This window comes from Mesoplodon densirostris, chromosome X (genome assembly GCF_025265405.1).
Source record: "Mesoplodon densirostris isolate mMesDen1 chromosome X, mMesDen1 primary haplotype, whole genome shotgun sequence".
In the NCBI taxonomy this organism is placed as follows: Eukaryota; Metazoa; Chordata; class Mammalia; order Artiodactyla; family Ziphiidae; genus Mesoplodon; species Mesoplodon densirostris.
In genome coordinates, this window is record NC_082681.1 from 101,181,258 (window position 1) to 101,205,779 (window position 24,522).

The following is a 24,522-nucleotide window of genomic DNA, read 5'->3' on the forward strand; positions in this document are numbered from 1 at the left end:
GTCAATGTTTCCAAGTAAGCACATATTCAATAAACGTAAGCCGATAATTAATGTAGCCCAGGAGAAAATTCCCCAGTGTATCAAAATAATAAATGCAATAGATTTTCTGAGGCACTGATAATCTGGGCATTTCCTTCAGCATGCTTATGATCTGAATAAGCTCTTCTGCTATGTGATGTGGTTTCTGAATTCACAAGAAACCTCTCATCATGAAAAATTTTAACAATTTCAAATCTACAAGTGTATAATCATTAAAAGCTAAACATCAATGAGTAAATCAAGCCTCGGACTACATTTAACTTTGGCTTAAGGGAATAAACCTCTTTTCTTCGTCCCCATCAGAATAGTGTTGTTAACACATGACTCCAGACTGCCTTTGTCAGCCACTGTTAGGATAAATGAGGCACCAAAGAACTCAATCACTCTTTTGGGGTGCTGGTCCAACAGCCTTTTCTCCCCATTTCCTTAGTGCCTATGATATCATTAAGGTCAACATGGTTCTCTAGCTGGTTGTCAAAATATGGAAATCGCTTCTTTAAAAATAAATATAAACAAATATGAAGACCAGAAGTCTATACAAAAGGTTTAAGTGTGTTCTCTTCAAATACTTCTTTGCAGTCAAAGAAGAAGTTAAAACTCAACCAATAATTTAAAAATATTTAATGATGAACACATAGGGAAATGTCCTGTGACTTTCATGTAATGATTTCCACATGGGGAAATAAAATGTGGCAAGAGCCACCTAACAAAGACCTAGTCATACAGGATATCAACTTGGTATTCTTTGTCTTAAAAAGAGCAACACTAATTGTTTAAAACAAACCTAAGGAAGTTAAGCCGTTCTTGGACTTCTTGAACATGACTATATCTACTTCCCAGCCTCACAGTTTGTGGGTCATAGTCTTCATGGTCTGCAAATTAAGAAAAATCTTGCATTATACACATGGTTAGCCATATCATTGTTGACTTAAATCAAAGAAAGATAAGTCAGTTAAAAAGTCGTTAATCCTTTATCACTAAAAGGCAACATGAAATTTACTAATTACTGGTAGTTTCTACCCATCTCCTTTTTTCCCAAACAAAATAACCTTTCCTTTCACATAACCAAAAGAAAAGTCTGTTAAATGTGCTGTCAAAAATAATTCATACAACCCCTTCGCCCAATTTTCATACATAATGAAGTAATTTCTGATTACAGCCTAAGACTGACCTAAGTGGTCTATGTTATAAAAAATCATATTACTAACCTCTATCTAGGAAGTTGGCATTAATGCAAGATGCTACTCTACATAATGAAGTTATCATACCATAATCACCACCAGCATGTTATGAAACATTCTCAGATAAATTTAAGAAAACCTACCCTTCTATCACGGCACGACAATGGGTATATATTGGTCACTAGGCCTAGCTTAATTTGGAAATTCCTTAAAAAAATTTTAATAAAATAAAGCTAGTAAACCCTTTGGTTTTACTTCCATTAGAGTATACCCTACAATGGAAGAAAAAAGTCTCAGTGTTTGGAATGAAAGACCAGAGCAAAAAAAATCTTTAAAAGCACCTCCGGTCCTAAAAACATGTTGGACAGTGGTTTTTTGTTTTTATTTTATTGGAAAAAGCCATATATGATCTGGAAATGGTCAAGTTAATTTGTGGCTTAGAGCAAAAGAAAGTTGAAGCAAATGTTCTGAACACGTGCTTTCAACTACTTGGGAATCAGTGACCTTTCTTCCAGAAAGTTGAGGCAAGTTATGCAGGAATAAGAAATTATGTAATTTTAAAAAAGAAATTGTATAATTAGCATTAATTATTGGTATTTTCATACCCTGGATCTTATGGTACGTGTATGCTAGTGCCAAAGAATTCTGATTGTGTGAGACCCTTTAGACATAGTAATGGTAATGTCTTTTTTTTTTTTTTAATTTTTATTTTTGGCTGTATCGGGTCTTCGTTGCTGCACGCAGGCTTTCTCTAGTTGCGGCGAGCAGGGGCTACTCTTCGTTGCAGTGGCTTGTCTTGTTGCGGGGCATAGGCTCTAGGTGTGCAGGCTTCAGTAGTTGCAGCACTCAGCTCAGTAGTTGCAGCATGCAGGCCGTAGAGCGCAGGCTCAGTAGTTGTGGTGCACGGGCTTAGTAGCTCCGCGGTATATGGGATCTTCCCGGACCAGGGCTCGAACCCGTGCCCCCTGCATTGGCAGGCGGATTCTTAACCACTGCGCCACCAGGGAAGTCCAATAAATGTCTTCAAATACAGTGAGGTTTCTTTGGACAAAATCTTAACATGTTGTAAAGATGGACCACTTACAATGTTTAGAAACATCTTTTGATGCTTCGGTGAAGAAAAGCAGCCCAATGTATTATGACTACCTGCTTTCTACTTCCACATAATACTGCTATCTACACAAGTCCTAAATACATATTGTCTACTCCCAAGAAAAGTCAGTTTCATCAGGGCTCAGGACTTGAAGCACTACTTCTCAAGAGGTTTTCTCAAGAAACTGAATAGAATTCTATTCCACTATGTAGAAATTTTCTTTTTCAGAGCATCAGTCAAAGTACCTGAATAAACGATGGACTTTTTTCCTTAACAAGGAGTTTACACACAGTTTTGTTTGTCAGGTTTTTTTTAGGGGAAATTTTAATAATTTCAAAAGTAAGCTTAAAAAATAATATAAGAAACACTTATGGCCTTTACTCATATCACCAGTTGTTTACATTTTGCCCCATTTGCTTAACTAATCATCACATATATGTATATGTGTGTGTATACTTTTTCTAAACCATTTGAGAGTAACTTGGCGACATGCCCCTTTATTCCTAAATACTGCAAATATTTCTGAATAACAAAGACATTCTCTTACATAACCACACACAATTATCAAATTAACACTGATACAATAGTATTGTATTATCTAACCCAAGGCTTCTCAACAGCACATTATTGACATTTGGGGCTGGATAATTCTTTGCTGTGTTGAACTGCCCTATGCAGCAGTGTAGGTTATCTAGCAGCATCCCAGGCCTCTACTCACTAAATTCCAGGAGCATCCTTGCCCAACTGCCCCCCTCCCAAATTAAGATACCCAAAAAATATCTCCAATTTTACCAGTAATGTCCATTTATGCCTTCTTTACCCCAAATCCAAGATTAAGTACACACTGCTTTTAGCTGTCATGCTAATTCTTCTTTAATCTGGAGAATTCAACATTCTTTTTATTTCTTGACCTCTATGAGCCAACTGTGTTGCATGTTGCATGTTGCTTAATGTGGGCTTCTCTGATGCTTCCACATGATTAGATTCAGGCTAGGCATTTTGGCAACAAAGAGTATCACAGAAGTAACCCTATATCCTCCTCAAAGAATCATCATCAGGAGGAACAGCCTATGTCATTCTGCGGCAGTGTTCATGTCAACTTTGATCACCTGGTCAGTGCGGTTTCCACCAGGTTTCTCCACTGTAAAGTTACTATTTTTCTTTTTAATTAATTTGTGGGGAGATACTTTGAGACTATGTAAATAGCTTGTCTATCAAACTTTTACCCACTACTTTTAGCATCCTCTCACTTTTATTTAGGTAGCAGCACTTTATCAAGAGCTGGGACCCTGAACATAGGGAAGAGATTTGAAAACATTCAGTGAAAGCCAAACAATAATCAAGAAAAGTCAAGAAGGGCTTCCCTGGTGGCGCAGTGGTTGAGAGTCCGCCTGCCGATGCAGGGGACACGGGTTCGTGCCCTGGTCCGGGAAGACCCCACGTGCCACGGAGCAGCTGGGCCCGTGAGCCATGGCTGCTGAGCCTGCACGTCCAGAGCCTGTGCTTCCCAACGGGAGAGGCCACGACAGTGAGAGGCCCGCATACCGCAAAAAAAAAAAAAAAGTCAAGTCAAGAAGTAAGAAGATCCCTCTATGCTAAATAGGAATAGAAGAGCCCTACACTTCGCCACAGAGGAGCTTCCGGGCTTATAAAACATAAACAAGATGGTTGGTGGTTCTGCCCATAAACATTCAGCTCTAAATAAATAAAGAGATCAGTTAGCTTGTGGCTAAGGCTAACATGAACTGGCTCTTGTCATTTTTTTTTTAAATTAATTAATTAATTTATTTTTGGCTGCATTGGGTCTGTTGCTGTGCGCGGATTTTCTCTAGTTGTGGCGAGTGGGGGCTACTCTTCGTTACGGTGCACGGGCTTCTCATTGCCGTGGCTTCTCTTTGTTGCAGATCATGGACTCTAGGCACACAGGCTTCAGTAGTTGTGGCGCACGGGCTTAGCTGCTCTGTGGCATGTGGGATCTTCCCAGACCAGGGCTCAAACCCGTGTCCCCTGCATTGGCAGGTGGATTCTCAAGCACGGTGCCACCAGGGAAGTCCAGGAGCGTGGAGTCTTAACCACTGGACCACCAGGGAAGTTCCTGTATATTGATCTTAATTCCTGCAATCTAGGGGAACTCATTTATTAGTTTTAATAGATTTTAGCAGATTCTTTAGAATTTTCTGTATATGAGATGGTGTTATCTATTAGACATAATTTACAATTTCTTTTCCGATCTGGATGCTTTTTATTTCTTTTTCACGTCTAGTTGATCTCGCTAGCATCTCCAGTAGAATGTTAAATAAAAGAGACTAGAGTGGACATCCTTGTCTCATTCCTAATCCTAAGAGGAAAGCAGCCAGTCTTTCACCATTAAGTATGATATTAGCTGTAGGTTATCTGAGATGCCCTTTACCAGGTTAAGGAAATTTCCTTCTATTTCTGGTTTGTTGAATGTTTTTATAATGAAAGGTGTTGGATTTTGTCAAATGCTTTTTCTGCATCTACTGAGATGATCTCATAGTTTGGGCCCTTTATTCTATTAATATGGTATATTACAATTGACTTGGGGTGTCAAATCAACATTGTTACAGGGATACATTCCATTTGGCCCTGGTGCATAATCCTTTTTATATGCTGCTGGATTATGTTTGCTTGTTTTTTTGATAACTTTTGACTACATCACAAGGTATACTGATCTGCAATTTTATTTTGATGTCTTTGTATTATTTTGGTAGCAGGATAATAATGGCTTCATACTAGGAGCCTGGAAGTATTCCTCTTTTTGAAAGAATATGTGAAGGACTGGCGTTAATTCTCCTTTAAATATTCAGTAAATTCAGTAATTCACTAATAAAATTCACTAAACCTGGTTCTGGGCTTTTCTTTGTGGGAAGTTTTTTGATTACTAATTCAATCTTTTTACTTGTTATATACCTATTCAAATTTTCAATTGCTTCTTGAGTCAATTTCAGTAATCTGGCATTCTCTTATTTTTTTAATTTTTGTTAAGGTTAGTGGTGATGGCCTCTCCTTTTTGACTTTCACAACTGAGCCTAACTAAAGGTTTGTAAATTTTGCTGATCTTTTCAAAGAACGAACTTTCAGTTTCATTGATTTTCTCTTCTCTATTTCACTTATTTCTGCTCTAATCTTTATTAATTCCTTTTTGTTTTCGGGTTAGTTTTCTCTATTCTACCTTTTGAAGGTGAAATGTTACTGATTTGCTATCTTTCTTCTTTAATACAGGAATTCTGCAGTATAAATTTCCTCTAGGCACTGATTTAGAAACACTCCGTAAGTTTTGACATTTTGTTCTTTTTCATTCATCTCAGCATATTCTCATTTCACTTGGCATTTCATCTTTGACCCACTGGTTAGTAAAGAATGTATACTTTCCATACACCTATGAAATTCCCAAATTTACTTTTTAATTTATAATTTAATTCCACTGCATACAAAAAACCTACTTGTATGATTTCAATGCCTTTAAAGTTAATAAGCCTTGCTTATAGCCTAGAGTATGGTCTGGCCTGGAGGATATTCTGTGTATACGTGAGAAGAACGTACATTCTGCTGTTTTCGGGTGGAGTATTCTACAGATATCTTTTAGGTACAGTTTATGGGTTTATAGTGTTCAGGTCTTCTATTCCCCCCTCCGCCCCCCATGGCTTTGACTTACTGTCTGTTGTCAGTTGCTTTCAGCCTAATTACTTCCTTTAGTATTTCTTCAAAGGCAAGTTGGCTAGCAACAAATTATCGCAATGTTTGAGAATGTCTTTACTTTGCCTTCATTTTTGAAAGACAGTTTTGCTGAATGTAAGGTTCTTAGTTGTCAGGTCCCTCCCCTGCCCCTGGCAGTTTGAATAGGTTGTCCTACTGCCTTCTGGCCTCCAATGTTCTGATAAATCAGTTGTTAAATTTTATTGGGGTTTCCTTGTATATGAGGAGGTAATTGAAAGTGGCAGTCCTCAGATACAGAATGCAAAAATGTGATCTATAATAAAGACAAGTCCTCCAACTCTATCCAGAAACCAGGAAAAATGGTAAATAAAACTTTTATAAGTGTTCAAGCCAGTACGAAGTCTATCCTACTAACAAGGTAAACCTTAAGTGAAAACTGAGAGATGGTTTTATACTGTGTTGTATGCATATAAAAAACTTTAAAAAAATGACTTGGTAAGCACCAATGCTTGAAGGCAATAAGAACACGTGAGTAAATATTGCAGATAATTTTAGTAAGTTCATTACTTTATCTAAATAATGTTAAAACAGGAGGCAGAATCAGCTGACCATACTATTGAGGAAATGTCATCACCCCCCCACCACCACCAAAGCTTAAGATACTAGCACAGATGAAACATGGGCAGGACAAATAATACTGGTGAAATACTTATCAGAAATTGAGAATATCAGTAAACTAGAAGCCTGATGTTATCCTGCTGAATAATGTCTCATACCTAATGGGATCCATGCAACACTTTTATTACATAGAGGCTAAAACATAATTTATTTTTGAATTGCAAATTTGGAAATCGGTGGTTGATCGATTTCCAAATGGCGTGAAAGTTTGTTTTAACAGGAGAATTTTACTAGCTTTAAAAATTATTTTCTCCCCCATATTTAAATATCTGGAGACTGATCAGTATTAATCAGAAGATTACTACAATAGAGGAAGAAAAGGTATCAAAGATAGTTAGGACAAACAGAAGGTATGGTGTCAATAAAGTCAGGGGAACATATCAGTAGCAACAAGAATTCAAGGGCTTACTATGTGCCAGGCATTATTCTAGCATAAATAACTTGTTCAAGGTCATACACCTAATATGTTAGGTCATGTTTCAAATCTAGGCAGATTCACATCTCTTACTTTGTGAAAATACAGACAATATAAGAAGGGGAAACTGAAGCCTGAAGACATTCAGTCCATGAAATTGAGATGAAGCAATGACTCATGTAGAATTTGACTACAAAGGAAAAGAAAACCCTAGTGAGGCTGAACTGTACATGTATCATCTCCTGATAGCCTCGAGAATCCTGAGAGCAGGATTTTCAACCTCTGACAATGAAATTAAATGAAATACCACATGCAAATAAATTAAGTAAAAATTAGCAATGCAACACATGTGGTTTATATTAAGGCTTCATTTGGGGGGAAGGCCTGCATTGGCATCTGTGAGGGCTTTGTACCATCAAGAAGAGGTGGCATCATAACAGAATGTGAGTTACATTAAACTGAGCCGAGATGTCTGAATGCTTGGGAGTACTACATGCAAACCTCTTTTGCCTCTCTCAGATTTTGTTTGCATTTGGTATATAACATAAATCATATGGTTGATTACTCTATCATGCTACTTAGATGGAACTTAGGACTGAAATGATAAAAGATTATTGCCTGGTGCCTATCAGTTGCCTGATGCTTAAACCGGCTATGCAATCTATTAACTAGGAGGACTCAGCTGGCCCAGAGTGGTAAACGGAAGAACAGAGTCAACAAAATCAGTTCAGGTATCTTGAGAGCTGCTTAGTTTTTCAATTATGTTTATCTGAGTTTTATATGGGAATGTATGTATGTACCTTAAGTGTTAAGCAAAGCAAAAACCTTTTGATTTATAAGCACCTTGGTTGGGATTTTATTCAACAATGCCAAGAGTCTACTCTAATTCTTCAAATAATGAGTATTAGATGTATCCTCATTTTTAATACATATATTGGCTTCTGCAGACTCTACTATAACATGTTAAAGGAGTGGTATGTTCAGTAACCATTATGTTCAATTCTATCTCTGTGGTAATATAAAGTTTTCTTTCTATGGCAATGTGAAGAAACTTAAACCTACAAGATAGTTCTGGGGTTTATTTTGGGGCCTATGAGTTTGGCATAAGACAGAGGAATATGTACTAAGAACCCATCTGCACCCTAGCACACAGACTCAGACATAACTGTCAGAGGGCAAAAGCACATTGAAACAGAGCTCCACATACAACAGGCGCTTAAAAACGGACTGTTGACACCACAGAAATCTTTACCTTAACATGTTAAAACAAATTCACACTTTGAAACCAACGTAAACGTGTGGATTCTAGTAGCCTCGGATCTCTTTCTTATAAACTTTTAATTCATAAAGTCTGAAGAACTTATGAAACATGGACTTAGGATTACAAAAGAACTATAGTATTTGCAAGAACAGACTTAGGCAAAAGTTTTCTTGAAAAGATAAAGGTGGTGGTAGTAAGGAAACAAAGGATGAAAATGAGTCAGGTACATACCTAGGAAGGTAACAACCAATTGTAGTATAGGCAGGCAGAGCTCCCAGGCAGGGAAGAAAAAGCAATCAATTTAACAAGGAGAGTGGGTAATGCAAGCACTTAGTAAAGAGCCTTGAAATGCTGGCCTGGAGTTTAGAGTGTGTAAGATTTGGGAGTAAAAGTGGATCACAAGTTCATAAAGGAACACAGTTTATAAAATCAACTACCTCGCATCTTTAAAAATACATTTGTTGTCACTTCTAAGGTAACTGATGAAAAAAAATGCTGGTAAGGGAAACTGCTGTTATTTTTCATAGTTCATGTTAGCTTACAATACATACCTCTAGCATATAGTCTCATGCTTTCCATATAAGTTGCAAGGTTTTCTGCTACCAGAGTAACTAGGGCATGATTGTGCTGAAGTTGATTGATTAAGTCATGGCGATAGAATACATGGGGACTTCGCTGAGTTTGACTGAAACGAGAAGAACTTAACAATATAATTAGGCAATTAAACTCTGTTGTAATCGAAAGAGCTTATACAATCTAAATTCTGAGATACTAATTTAAACACTTAAAATGGTTTCGTTCATAACAGAATTAACTTTGGGCCATTTATTTTCTTTAATGACAATATTAAGCTATTTAAAAGAAAATAATCAATGCCTCAAAAACAAGATATTAATTCCACTATTCTTCCTTCATACAAAAACTATGCACTAATATTCTCCAATTTCACACTATGGGATAATCAATGACTGATTTCTTCTCCCATACTACAGTAGTACCAAAGCACTTACAAGTTTACATGATTATTTCCAGAATTATAAAACAGAAACATTTCTTGTAACATTAGCACCACAAAGATTATGGTTGTAAATGTAGTGGAGAATTTAATCAAAGAAAGTGCTTTCGTTAAAATTTTATTTATTAGGCATTCAAAGTACAGAATTATCTCTTATTTCCATCAAGTATGCCAGATAATTTCAGTGGCATGTGTTGTATCTATTAATTTCATTCCTCACTGCATTTTATCCTTCCTTCTTTGTTTCCCTTTTTGCCTGTATCTACCCTAATCCATATTATATATTTCTTACAGACATTATATTTCCGTAATTGGTTTACTTTGCAATGTTTTAACGTTTTATTAACTTTGAAATGTCATACTACAGAAGTTTTCACAGTAAAATAAACCTATTGGCTTTTTAAATAGTTTTTAAAGTTAATTTCAAACACTAGATTTCAGGTATGTTCAAATGATGAAAGATGACAGGTATAGTTTAAAAATACTTTTTTCTGATTTATTTTAGCTAAATTTCTGTTAAGTAGCCGACTTTAAATATCTTACATGCCAAACTTTAGTTACTGGAATAATTTGTTCTTGTACTTTCTGGTTATAAGAGTGGGAACAGATAACATGAAAGCAATATTATCATCTTTATTCTGATACTTATCACTAAATTGTGTCTTACTTCCTCATCAATAAAAGAGGTGGATATGAAAAGGAATCCTCTTTTGTTCAAATTTAATCCATGTGTAAGCGTCCTGTCACCCCACTGTAATTTTCTTTTTTAAAATTAAAACTTGCTTTCACCAACTGACAATGCCGTTTCTTTTCAATAAAATACATAAATAAAAATATTGAAATTTTCTGTTAAAAGCCTTACCTCAAATTTTGAGGTGCTTCGCCAAACAAACTACAAATTTCTCTTATTTGTTTCAGTGCAGGAATTACCCATTTGTCATTTGTACGAAGTTCTTCTATAAAGCGATCTATCCACTGTATTTTCTGTGTGTCACGGTCCTTAAAAAACAATTTCAATGTTTTATATAGGTCAATACTCAGGAGAATTCCACCTTCAAATTAGTTTGAGAATTACAAAACAGAGCTTTTCTTATAAGATTAGCATCATACACATTATGCTGTAACTGCAGTAAAGAATTTAATAATAATAAAAAGCTGCTTTTAAGTACATTTTTAATCCACATATACTACCAAAACTCCCCAAAGTAAAACACTATTATAAAAACTCAACATGACACGGATTCAGATATATCTACAGAAAGGTATTAAGCACACTGAAAAGTTTGATTTTAAGTTGCCAGGAGGTAGACATTTAGCTTTATCCAATGTATTAAGAGATTCTACCACATAATAAAATCCAGCAATAACACGTAACTCCAATTGTTACTCTGTATGGGTTTGTTTTTAGCATAGTAAGGAACATTGAAAATTTATGTTTTACCAAGAAAATAGTACGGCAACTGAGTGAAAAAAATTCACCAAAAATAAATTCACACACAAGAAGAGAGACAGAAACAGGTATAAGCAATTAAAAATTAATGTTATAAAATCAAAATTACTTCAGATATATTTTACTTCTCATACTTTATTTACTTTACTCCTTCCCTGAGTCAATAATAATCAGAAATGTAGGTTTGTATACCTAACAATTTTAAGTACAGATTATTATTATTTTGTGTTTGTGTCTCTCTTTAATGAAATAATTTAAACACAAGGTTCTTATTACTATTTGGTACACTAAATACTTAATGAACTACTAGTACAACTAGTGGAAAAAAAAAAAAAGAAAACACCTACACCTACGTGAGCTTATTCTTACCTAATTTCAGTTCATTAGTATAGGAAATAGTTTTAACAAGTAGGAAATTAGTTACTCAGCAATATTCATTTTACCATGAATTAAAAAGATACACATGCTACAAGTTAGAATACAGGGAAGCTGTTGTGTGATCTGCTCATAGGGAAGGCACTAAATGTTTTAGTGTTTAGGAAGTTCTACTAATTCTTCTTAACTTCCGTAAGAAGCAAAGAAAACCTAACTTCTCTTACCTCTAAAGTCCATAATCAACTTTAATATCTTATATGATCTATTGATATTTGAAACTGGTATTTCAGCACCATACATCTGACACTACCACCACTACATTACTCGTTTTGTTTATACCGTCTTTCTACTAAGAAGACTAAACTGCTTTTAGATGATGCACAAAACTTAGACATAGAGACCTAAGAGGAAGGTGGACTTACATGAACAAAGTATGTCAATTCTTTTTTTTTTTTTTTTTTCAAAGTATGTCAATTCTTAAAGATCACTTCAAAAATAACAATGTCAGAAAAACCTGGAACTATTCTATATCTAAGCCATCCTCATGGTGAAGGAGAAGGGTCACAAAAAGTGAGCAAGGCAGCAAAACCTTACCTGGGAGCAACTATAATCTAGTATTTTTATGTGGGCACTGAGAGCCAGGTCCATGATGTCTACAGGCACATCATCACTATGGGCCAGATTCCACAGGAGGTTCAACACTTTGTGTGCCATCACACCATCTTTATCATCTTCTGCAAGACGACGTATCAGCTCAAGTAGCTTTTCTCGCTGCTTTTTACTTGCATTTGTCCAACTGGCCTAGAAATTTTTTTTAAAATGATATGGAAACAACACATATTTATTGGTCACTGCTTAAAATTGTCACTGGATTAACTATATTCATCAGAAAAACAACACAGCTGAGCACAGCATTATTCAAGTGGTATCTGAGCGATAAGACAGGACAGATTTAAACTCCAGGAAAAACAAAAGAATCTCCATTTACAGTTAAATACCATAGATCAGAGTTTCTCAACCTTGGTACTACAAACATTCTGGACTGGAAAACTCTTCTTCCAGTTTTGTGGGGGGCTGTCACGTGCACTGTATGAAGTTTAACGGCACCCCTGGCCTCTACCCCACTAGAAGCCAGTAGCAACTCCTCCTCCTATAGCTGTGACAACGAAAAGTATCTCCAGATATTGCCAAGCATCTCTGGGAAGCCAAACAGCCTCCTGTTGAAAACTACTGCCTTAGATTCAGTCTGTCATTTGCACCTTTAAAATTATATTAAAAGATGTTAAAGACAACTTGATATACAAAGATTTTCATAATAAATGAAAAAAGTCTTTTATAGAGCAATGTGCATTACACGCATTTAAAAACAGAAGTCTATAACAAAGTCTGTTATTATCCAAGACTTACACAGAACAGAAATGATACAATGCTATTTCAATTTAGAAGACAGAATACTCATTTAAAAACTCTAAAATGGAAAAAAACAAAAAAACAAACCCTCTCTAAAATGGTACTTTTTAAATGCCCAGTTTATACAATGGGGTATGTGTGCAGGCTGGTGGCATCTGGTGGGTAGAGGTCAGGGATGTTGCTAAACAACATGAGGAAAGGTGTATGTATAAAGTTGATAATCAGTGTTTATTGGAAAATAAACTGAAATCAACCTAATGGCAAATAGCAGAAGGATGATTAAGTAAATTACAGAGGAGCCTTTCAATGGAATTATTATTCAGACATTTACAATGTGATAAATACAGGATATGTCATAAGTCAACTGGAGTGCATACTTCTAATTTCTCCTAGACCCCTTAAAATTATGAAAGGAATAAGAGAAAGCTGCTAGGAATATACGAAAAGACTGAAATATTAGACTATATTACAATTAAGAACATTTTAAAGAGAGAGACCAGCAAGCATTATGTGCCTCCTAAAGAAGAGTACATCACCACCTATGATATATTCTAGCAAAACAACAACAAAAAAGGCTCTGTATCATACTTTTGATATACAGCAAAGCAATAATCAATCCAGTTTCCTCAACAAATAATTTACAAGGAAAAAGTAAAGACAAAGGGGGGAACTGTAGATTCAAAGAGACTTAAAAGACATATGCAACTGATTACAAACTATGGAGCGTAGCTCAAACAAACTCCAAAAATAAGGTATAATCTGAGGCAACTAAAGTTTTATGACTATGTGACAATATTAAGGAATTATTAGTTTTTAGGTATGATAAGGATATTGTGAAGTTTTTCTTTATGTACTTATCTCTAACAGACATATACTAAAGTCATTAAATATGTAAAGGAGAATCCATTAAGAACATTTGTTCAGGGCTTCCCTGGTGGTGCAGTGGTTAAGAATCCACCTGCTAATGCAGGGGACATGGGTTCGAGCCCTCGTCCGGGAAGATCCCACATGCCATGGAGCAACTAAGCCCGTGTACCACAACTCCTGAGCCTGCGCTCTAGAGCCCACGTGCCACAACTACTGAAGCCTGCACGCCTAGAGCCCATGCTCCACAACAAGAGAAGCCACCACAATGAGAAGCCCACGCACCGCAATGAAGAGTAGTCCCCGCTTGCCACAACTAGAGAAAGCCCGTGCACAGCAACAAGGACCCAATGCAGCCAAATAAATCAATAAAAATTCCTTCCTTAAAAAAATAAAGAACATTTGTTCATCCAAAGCCACCATAAGGTGAGTTAAAAAAAAAAACAACAACCACAATTTGCAATACTTGAACTGATAAAGATGACTAGCATTCAGAATATGTCAAGAATTCCTAAGAACCAATAAGAAAAGTACAAACAACTCAAAAGGGAAAAATTAGGCAAAAGACTTGAATAGGCTTTTCACACACACACAAAAGGAGAATAGAAACATATGAAAAGATGTTCAACTTCATTAGTGATCAAGGATATAAAAACCACTACGGGGGCTTCCCTGGTGGCGCAGTGGTTGAGAGTCCACCTGCCGATGCAGGGGACATGGGTTCGTGCCCCGGTCCGGGAGGATCCCACATGCCGCGGAGCGGCTGGGCCCGTGAGCCATGGCCGCTGAGCCTGCACGTCCGGAGCCTGTGCTCCGCATTGGGAGAGGCCACAGCAGTGAGAGGCGCACATACCGCAAAAAAAACAACAAACAATACGACAATGAAGTAACATTTCATACCAAGCAGACTGTCAAAACTCACAAATTCTGACAAAAACAAGTGCTGGCAAGGATGTGAAAATCTCAATGGGACTGTAAACTGGTATAACCACTTTGAAGAACGAAGACTGAATTAGAACTCAGACATTGAAAAAACAGACCAGCTAGACCAGGCAAGTACATAAGTCTAATCAATAAGCTTTGAAATCATTTGGTTGCACTCTATAAAGAACTGCAAAGTGACCTGGACTTCATGCTTCTTTTGAATCATCTTTAGTAAAAAGTTTCAAGACACACTCCATAAGAACGTTAGTTTTATCAACACCTCAAAAAACAGTGCTTGTTACCAAATAGTAAGCGCTCAATAAACATCTATTAATCCAAAGGGGGGGAGAGCACAGATGGAATTATTTTTATATTTAGACTATTATTGTATTTAGACCACTCTTATAAGAGGGGGTGGAGGGTCCAGAGAATGTAATAACAATCAACCTCTTCTTTCTCCTCCCATCATGGTCGTCACTGGTCACGTACCGTCATTTCATAAGTCATCTCAAAATTAAAAATGAATGGCAATTAACTTTAGAGTACCCACCGTAACTGATTCTATTATTTCCTTAGCTGCCTTTGTTGTACTTCAAACTTAATTTTTCCATAAGGCAGTGATTTACAACTTTAATGTACTTAAGATTCATCTGAGAATCTTGCTTAAAATACAGACTCCCAGGCCCCATTCCTAGCAACTCAGAGTTAATTGGTCTCGGGTAGAAGCCAGTAATTGGTATTATTTTTTCTTTAAAATTGTGAAATACACATCAAGAAAGGTACAAACATACACATTATACTACATAATGTAAACACCTATGTAACTATTACCCAGGTCAAAAATAAGCAGCACTCCAGAAGCTAGCTGGGTCTATTTCTGGAGTTTATGTTAATGCAATCAAGGTATATGAAATTCTTGTGTGCCTTCATTCCTTTCTTCAACCTTCTGTTTATTAGACTCACCCTTGTGGCTGAGCTGCTCAAATCTGCTCATTCTCATTGTTACGTTTCATTATATGAACATTCCACAATTTATCCATCTTACATAGCAATTTTTAGCTATTATAAATAATTCTGCCACAAATGTTGACTGTGTATACTGGTGTACATATGCATGAGTTTCTCTACAGTATATATTCAGAAGTCAAACCGACTAAGTCATGAAAATCTTACACTTTTCCAGAAACACCAAACTATTTTCCTAAGTGGTTGTAGGAACTTATGTTCCCACCAGCAGTCAGTAGAACTGTTATAACTGTTATTTTTAACAAGATACCTTCATGATCTAATGCCAGTTGTTAACAGAATGCCCCTCTGTGAACACTGCCATAACATCTTGTGTTCTTAATCCACAAATTCACCAAACACTTGGCTTTTACAAACCCAGCACTAGTAACTGGAGAGAGACCACTACACAATATGGCTTTAAAAAGTGCATGATGGTACCAATGCAGATATGACTGTAGGAGCTCTTGGGCTACCTTTTGAATTACATTTCCATTAAGTCCATGAATTACATTTCCAATTTGCCTGTGCATATCACCCCAGACTATTAAGGTATTGGTAGTCCTTGCTGTTGATTCTTTATTTTTCATTGCAACCAATTAATCCTTCCCTGCAGCCCTACAGTTCACTTGAACCTATAATAAAAACACAAACTGCTAGGGGAAAGGAATCCAAATTGACAACTGAATTAAAAAAAAAAATCCTTATTTATGAGGACTATTATTATAAAAATGAACATCAAGATCTCATTGAAAAAGAAAACAATGGTCAATACCTTTATACTAGAAACTGTTTAATGATTTCCATTTAAGTACTTACTGGGTAAGAACCATTCATAGATTTAATGAATTATTCTATTAAAAATGAAACTGTACTACTATGTTAACTATTACCTTAAAGCAATCAAAAAGATGATCAAGTTGCTCAGGAGAAAAATCCCATGCCAACTTTGCCAGTAGATCATGTACATTCTTCACAATGGCTTCATGCTTCCCTGCCTATTGAAAAACCAAAGAAAATCAGACCATACTAAAATTTGAACAGCAATAAGTAGCATACACTGTCTGTGGAAAACTACTAATTAATAAAGTATTCCCATCTCCGACTAACTGTGTAACCTAAGAAAATTCCTAATATTTTACATGTTTTAGAACTGCCATCTAAAACCTGACAACTCAATTTCTTGACATACATGGTTAACGTAGACTTTGGGAATTCATGTGAACTTTTATTACAGTTTATTGAATTTAACATGCCAGTTCTAACATTGCAAATAGGAGAATAAGGCCCACCAGTGGTACTGTTTCAAAACTGGAACCTTAAGCACTCAAAGGCAAAACTGAATGCTTTCTTGGTTTCTACAGACTCAATAAGCAAAGCTTTGTAATCTAGAACTCATCAATACTTCCCAAGTGATCCATGAATAGAAACTTGTCATTAAGATAATCAAAGGAATCACATAGTTTCTATCTCTGAGACCAAAGATCACTTATCCTTCTAAAAGCTATTAATCCTTTGGATTATTACAGGTTTTTATAAATAATCTAGTGATTTAACTTTCCTGACATCAGACTTCTTTGTTTTAAGTATATGAAGAAACCAATTATGGATGTCTTATACTCTTTCAATAGACATTTCTTATTATTTTACGTTTGCCTCTTATTTAAAACCTACATATTGCCAACCTTTACCAAATACATACAGTAGATGTTGGAATATTTTTTATTTTAAAAATATTACTGGCCATCTCAAAAGGATTCTTGACAGGACTTCTGTAAACAATAAGCATTTACCTATACTGAAATTTAAACAGTATAAGTCTTCATCCCATTTAACTACAAGTACTACCATTTCTTTAGTTTTTAGTACATTTCTTTTACAAACCAAAGAGCCACCATCTTAAATTCCTTACCTGCGCTGCCCAGATATTATCAAGATCTTGTAAGGTCAGGGCCTTTTCTTTGATGACAAAACGAAGAATCTTCTCTAGCTTTTCTACATACTGTGGTTGATGAAGACTATCTCGCAAGACTATTGATAAAATATTGTTCTGCTGTATCCACTCCTAAATAGAATTCAAACACTTGTTTCAAAGCTTCTAAAAATATATACAAAGTATTGTTCACACTTTTAGCTTCCAGGGTTTTTTTTTCTTTCTTTCTTTCTTTTTTTTTAGTTGCAGCATGCACGTGGGATTTAGTTCCCCAACCAGGGATCGAACCCGGGCCCCCTTGAATTGGGAGCGCAGCCTTGCCCACTGAACCACCAGGGAAGTCCCTGTTCACACTTTTAAACATTAGTAGGAATTTAAAAACTCAAAATATGGGCTTCCCTGGTGGCACAGTGGTTGAGAGTCCACCTGCCGATGCAGGGGACACGGGCTCGTGCCCCAGTCCGGGAAGATTCCACATGCCGCGGAGCGGCTAGGCCCGTGAGCCACGGCTGCTGAGCCTGCGCTCCGCAACAGGAGAGGCCACAACAGTGAGAGGCCCGCGTACCGCAAAAAAACAAAAACAAACAAAAAAACAAAACAAAAAAAACCTCAAAATATAATGCCCTAATGTAACATGGTTATGTGTTCTTTTGATACAAAATTATGAAAAATCACAATAATTTCATGGAACTTAATTTTGCACATACAGAAATGTTTCCATGAATTAGAAACAGTGAAGTCATTAAAAAGATTTTACTCCAGCATTTACTCAGAAAATTATTATTTAAATGTAGCAACTGGGCTTCCCTGGTGGCACAGTGGTTAAGAATCCGCCTGCCCAGGGGACACAGGTTTGCGCCCTGGTCTGGGAAGATCCCACATGCCGCGGAGCAACTAAGCCCGTGCGCCACAACTACTGAGCCTGCACTCTAGAGCCCGCGAGCCACAACTACTGAAGCCTGCGCACCTAGAGCCGGTGCTCCGCAACAAGAGAAGCCACCGCAATGAGAAGCCCACGCACCACAACAGAGTAGCCCCCTCTCGCCACAACTAGAGAAAGCCCACGCACAGCAACTAAGACCCAACGCAGCCAAAAATAAATAAATAAAATAAATTTTTAAATAAATAAATGTAGCGATCACCATGGTTTAGGTATGGTGGGTTACAGGACCTATTTTAGGATCTTTAGATTTTTTTATACCAGTTTTGATTTGGGTGAAAAGGTACTTTTTACTTTTATTTACTAACCAATTACACTATTATTGCTTATCCATTAGCTTTTTAATCTTCTCAACAATCCTAATGAAGGCTGTATTACCCCATTATGGAAAAGTAAACAGGCTCAGAAGTGTTGGAACCAGAATCTGAATCAAGGCTGAAAACTACCGAAGTCTGTGTTTCGCTAACACTATGCTATATTGCTCGACAGGTATTTTATTTAGTATTTAAATCAACAAAAGAAAACTAACTCATGATACAATACAAAGGTAACAGTCCATATTGTATGATTTTACACTATTCAACTTAATGAGAATAAAAAGTACTTAGCCCCAAAATGTGCTAGAGAAAGGAAGTACACTTCTCAGCTGGTAAAGGTCCTTTTTTACTTCTAATCTATTACAGACAGATATTTTTGTAGAATACAATTAAAATGTGGCAATATCAAATTGCTACAGAAGTTTCTAAACACTCAATGCCATCTGCCATATTCATCTAGCCTTGGCAATAGCTCAAGGACCAGAACCAGACCTCAGACCACACTGAGTAGCTCTGTGCCCGACTTTCCACAAGGTGAACAGACAAATCAGATACACAAAACTAGATGTCTACCACCTGACCCCCTAACACAGGGCCAATGTGTCTAGGCATCCTCCACATACTTTTTATCACATTCTAATCACTGTTTTCCCTATTAAACTGAGGCCTCCTTGAGGTCAAGGACAGTTCTTTTACAGATGTCTCCTCAGTACCGTCAGACAGTATGCACTAAAGTTATTCAACCAATATTTAAGTAGCATTCTTATTCATTTTAAACTATAATATATGCAAATTATCTAGGGTAAATAAAGTTTCCTAAACTTTCAACATCAAAATGATGTAAATATAAGTGCTTAGGCAAAGTCCTTACAATGATGACAAAACATTAACTCATGTGTATCTTATTCCAATAATTATATTTCCTATTTTAAAATCTTTAAGTGGAATTCGTCAAATGAATAGGCCACTTCATTCAATAGCTACCAGATACTACCCAATCTATTCCCCAAATCACCTATATTTACTCAATTTCAACCCTCACCCGACAAGCTAATAATTACTTCAGAACACCTACATTCGGCAATAAGCTTATAAAAGATGTGCTAAGCTATCCATTATCATCAAACAATTATATACCACCAAATATACCAAATAATAAACCATGTTATCACAAAAAGTTCTCAGGATTAACAGTTGTAAATCAATCCAAACACCTCCCAATTTCATTAACATTACTAACTTTAAGTAGAGCTATTCTGATTTTTGCCTTAGATAGATTCTTATTCATGAAAGTAGAATCAAAGGACTTACTGCCATTCGTTCAGCTGTGAGCCATTCTTCCTCCTCAGGGTTACCATGCCGATGAGTGTAGTATGATACACTAGATATCACTTTATTAACTTCATTAAGTGCATTCATCTTTCCATTAAAAGAAGAAATTTGCAATAATCTGTAAGAGAAATTCAGTGTTAAATACGATTCTAAACATTCACATAAATAATTATTTCAAGAGGTAAAGTAAATATCTTACCTAAGTATCATTTTTAACCTAAATATTTCTAAATTTTTTACAGTTTCTTCTTGTCCTGGAACCCTTGAAGCTAAATTTTTCAAAGATTTAATAATCATTGAAAGAGCATCATTTTTGGCTTCATTCTTTGCTTCTTTTTTCAGTTCTTCATCAGTTAAGTTTTCTAAAAACTGTGGAACCATTTCTATTATTGGAAGGAAGTACTTTTTCACTGTATGAAGAGTGAGAAACTCATAGCATTGTCCAAATGGTCTGAAACAAGAAAGACAAAAATCTTTTAACATTCAATTTCTTACAATTCAACTAGGATTGAACTCAGACTGTACCTATTACTTTAAAACAATCTGGGGACTTCCCTGGTGGTCCAGTGGTTAAGACTCCGCACTCCCAATGCAGGGGTGCAGGTTCAATCCCTGATTGGGGAACTAGATCCTGCATGCTGCAACTAAGAGCCCGCATGCTGCAACCAAAGATCCCGCGTGCCGCAACAAAGACCCAGCACAGCCAAATAAATATTTTTAAAAATAATAATAAAAAATAAAAAAATAAAATAAACCAGAGTATTTCCTTTAAAAAATAAAAAAATCCAAGTTACCAGCTAAAGAGAAGAAACCACATTTGAAAAAAGAAACTTTTATCAAGCAATTAAATAGCAATTTCTATAATGCACTGAAGATTAATTTTAAAACAAAACTTACTTAATAAGGGCTGCAATTATTTGAACATTTAATGCTGATCCATTAATAAAACGATCATGCAAAATCTGAAACCCATTTAAAGTGCCGAATTTGTTGAGAAGATCCACGAGCCAACCCTGCAACAATACAGTTAATAAAAAAGTTAACTTCCTGCTTTTGGGGGGGAAAAATGCTATCTGAAGTAATTTCTTGATTGAAACATACTAGAAACAGGAAATTCAATAAAAGAAAATTATTATGTAAAACCATCTTTGAAAAAAGACACGAAATATTGCATATTATTCACAGTAATCCTGTCTGTGAGAAAAGCATAAGTAGTAGATCACTAGGGCACAGTTGTTTGTTTGTAACGATATAGCTGGTGAACAGGAATTAGAAGCCACACTTCTATCTCAGAGATCCCACCATATAAGAATACCTTATTATCTGAAGGTATTTTAAAAAACTTAAGGGGGTAAAAAGACTCTTTAAAAAAAAGATATTTGGTAACCTAAGAGATTGCTTGAATTTATTTTTTGTTGTAGTTGTGAATAACTACAAACACCCTAGAAATACAATAATCTTAAAGCCAAAGAGTGACCTATCCATTAAAAACTAATCCCTGGTATTCTATTTTTTGTTCCTAACTAGAACATGCTGGTTGATGCTTTGTTTTGACTCATGTGAATAAACCCAGTTCTCATCTTAGAGGTACCACAATACAATAGTAAGAATTATCTTTCAACCTCTTTAAGGGATGGCAAGTAACTCACAAGTACAGTGCAGCTGGGATAGGCAAATTAAAAAGGAATCAAAAGCTTATACAGGGCCTCCCTGGTGGCGCAAGTGGTTGAGAGTCCGCCTGCCGATGCAGGGGATGCGGGTTCGTGCCCCGGTCTGGGAGGATCCCATGTGCCGCGGAGCGGCTGGGCCCGTGAGCCATGGCCGCTGGGCCTGCGCGTCCGGAGCCTGCGCGTCCGGAGCCTGTGCTCCGCAACGGGGGAGGCCACAACAGTGAGAGGCCCGCATACCGCAAAAAAAAAAAAAAAGCTTATACAGATAAAAGAATCAAATGTATCTAAAGAGTCATGTACTTAAGACAACCTTTAATTCCTTGCCTTCTTCTAAAAGGCCACATTTTGGAAGTCACTGAGGGAAGAAAAACAAGAGGGGGAAAAAGGGGCACTTTCTCTACTTAAGTCTTAAGCAAAAATAATTTCTACAGCTATTCAAAAACAAACAAAAAGCAGTGTTCAGGACAAAGGGAAAACGCTAAGTAAAAGGTAACTGCTTTAAAGAGACACTATGGTAGTTCTGATATGATTTTTATGAGACTCTAAATCAATTAAATTCTCAAATAAATCAACTACCGTATTTCTATGTAAGTTCATTATAATGTTTTCCTTTTTATTTGGCCTTAAAAGGCTAAATCAAAACAATTAAAACTCTGATTCTTACAAAGAAATCTGTTGAGATAAAGTCAGATACAAAAGAATTTATGTCAATTTAATTTTCATAAGGTATTTTAAATAGACAAAACTAAACTACAGGGATTATGGACATGTGCTTGAGTCCAGCTATAAAGAAAAGCAAGGAAATGATTTTATTAGTCAGGACATTACTTAATGTTAGGAAGGCCAGAGGGGGCAATGATTGGGAGGGAGTGTGGAAGGGGGCCTCCGGGGAGTGACAATGTACTATATTTCTTGACCTGAGTGGGTTACATGGATGCTCATTTTGCAATAAATCATTAAGCTATTTTAAAAAAAAAATTAAAAATCTGAGCATTTAATTCACCAGGTCCCTTCTGGCATTCAGCAATTCTAAGAAAGTACATACTTATTATGTAATGTATTTTTATTTCTCCAGTAACTGGAATGAGACAATTAGGTTGATATACTCAACAGTTATGTATATATAACACAGTATATGTATGTGCACAAAGTAAAGAATCAGTCTATAGCTAATCTCATATGTTTTCAGCTGCAATGTACACTTACGCAATTAGGAATACTCAAAAATTAATAATACTCAAGAAAAGCTAGGCTTCAAAGATATTTAAAAATGTCTTCAACCAGAAGCCATCGTAAATCAACTTGTACCCTTTCAGACTCTTAAAGATTACTACTGACCTACAGAGCAAAAAATTAGGTAAAATTAAAAAAAAAATACAGGTATATTTTAGAGATTGCCATTATTTAAATATTAATTTGATTTACTCAAACAAAAAAAAGCCTGAAGTGGCAACAATAGGAACCTTGGGAAATACCAGAAATTCTCAGCTCTAAGTTCAGTAAGTTTTGATGATTTCCACTTTTAACAGAATAAACCAAATATATATATATATATGTTCAAATCTTCCTGTTTTTTAAAAAAATAAAGTCATCAATATTTAAAAAGTCTTCCTAAATTCTAAAGTTTAAAAATTATATATGGTTAATTATTTAATATTTATTAAAAGAAGTACAGCTTAGGGATGCATTTTTTAATGTACATTCTGTTTATGCTGGCATAGAAAATTTACATTGGAGAACTTTTATGTTTATGTATACTATATATATTTCATTGGTATCTGTAAGTTTTGCTATTTTGTTTTCATTTGTAATTTCTATAGCTTTATGACACATTAGCCAGGCCTTGGTCAAAGAAGTAATCTCCTACTCTACTCTTATTTAAAAGGAAAAAATATGCTCTGTTTCATACCAACCCAAATTATGACTATTTCCCAAGAGGCTGGGCAGAAGACAATGGGGACTAACTACATGGAGAAAGCCAAAAATATTTTTAAGTTAAAAAAAAAATTACAAAATAATGCAAAATCCCTTTAAGAGCAATGTGAAATTACCCTCCTCCATGTTAACAGTAGGTTCAGATCATTTAAAGGTCTATAGCAGAGCAAAACAACTGTAATATTTAACTTTGAAAATAACAAACCAACACACTTTTGGTGATCGAGGGTCTGGAGAACGAGCAAAGAGTTCATCTTCAGGCAACTGAACATTTGAGGAAACGGATTCACATGGACGTGTACCATTGTAGATATGGAATTTGCAATGAGGATTTAAGGCCATGGAGAGAAGTTCTAGAAGTGGAAACCAGTCTTGGGACAACTTGGCCACACATAGCTCCACCAGGCGATGAGTATTGTTGATAATACACCTCTGTTATATACAGAATAATTAATGAGATCAAACCATCCCGAACAGAAATATCTTCTGATCTTGATTAATTATATCTTAATAATGACCTCTCAATTGTGCTATACCGATCATTTGAGTTATGTTTAATTTTACTAATATTGGGATCAAATTGATATATCAAAAAAGAAATTAGCATTTACTTTACAATTTATATAGTACCTACTTTCAAAAGCTATTTGCAATGACTTACAAAATGAAGTAGGCACTGCTCTATGTCCCCAGACAAGATGCAAATTACCACTGCTTTCTCTATGCAATTTTCCGACTAGAGGCAACAATTCTAAAATCTAAACAATGTATCATCAAATATCCCAGGTGGAGTAGGTTTGCTATCTACGCCTCAATGCAAAAGTCTGATACCACTCCCAAAGTTTCCATTCTATACTTAAAAACTTACATGTTGAATTAGAAGATGTTGGTATTTTTATGCTATGGTTATATTTGGGAAATAGTTCACAGGGCATAAAAATATGCCCTGATTCACAATTTATAACCATATTTCCATATTATAAACAAGAACAGAGACTTGGAGTAAT

At 35.9% G+C, this 24,522-nt stretch overlaps 1 protein-coding gene across 3 annotated transcripts in view; it reads right to left on the minus strand.

Moving 5' to 3' along the window:
* Positions 1-24,522, minus strand: part of USP9X (ubiquitin specific peptidase 9 X-linked) — a 125,305-nt gene that overhangs the window by 59,757 nt on the left and 41,026 nt on the right. For 2 of the 3 annotated variants that reach the window (XM_060087965.1, XM_060087966.1), the window contains 10 exons: positions 23,729-23,947; positions 20,808-20,923; positions 20,110-20,361; positions 19,890-20,028; positions 17,301-17,453; positions 16,282-16,386; positions 11,780-11,986; positions 10,223-10,359; positions 8,897-9,045; positions 824-911 (listed from right to left, as the gene is read on the minus strand). In XM_060087965.1, the coding sequence (XP_059943948.1) occupies positions 824-911; positions 8,897-9,045; positions 10,223-10,359; positions 11,780-11,986; positions 16,282-16,386; positions 17,301-17,453; positions 19,890-20,028; positions 20,110-20,361; positions 20,808-20,923; positions 23,729-23,947 (1,565 nt within the window). The remainder of the gene's footprint in view (positions 1-823; positions 912-8,896; positions 9,046-10,222; positions 10,360-11,779; positions 11,987-16,281; positions 16,387-17,300; positions 17,454-19,889; positions 20,029-20,109; positions 20,362-20,807; positions 20,924-23,728; positions 23,948-24,522) is intronic. The other variant, XM_060087967.1, reaches the window with a different exon arrangement.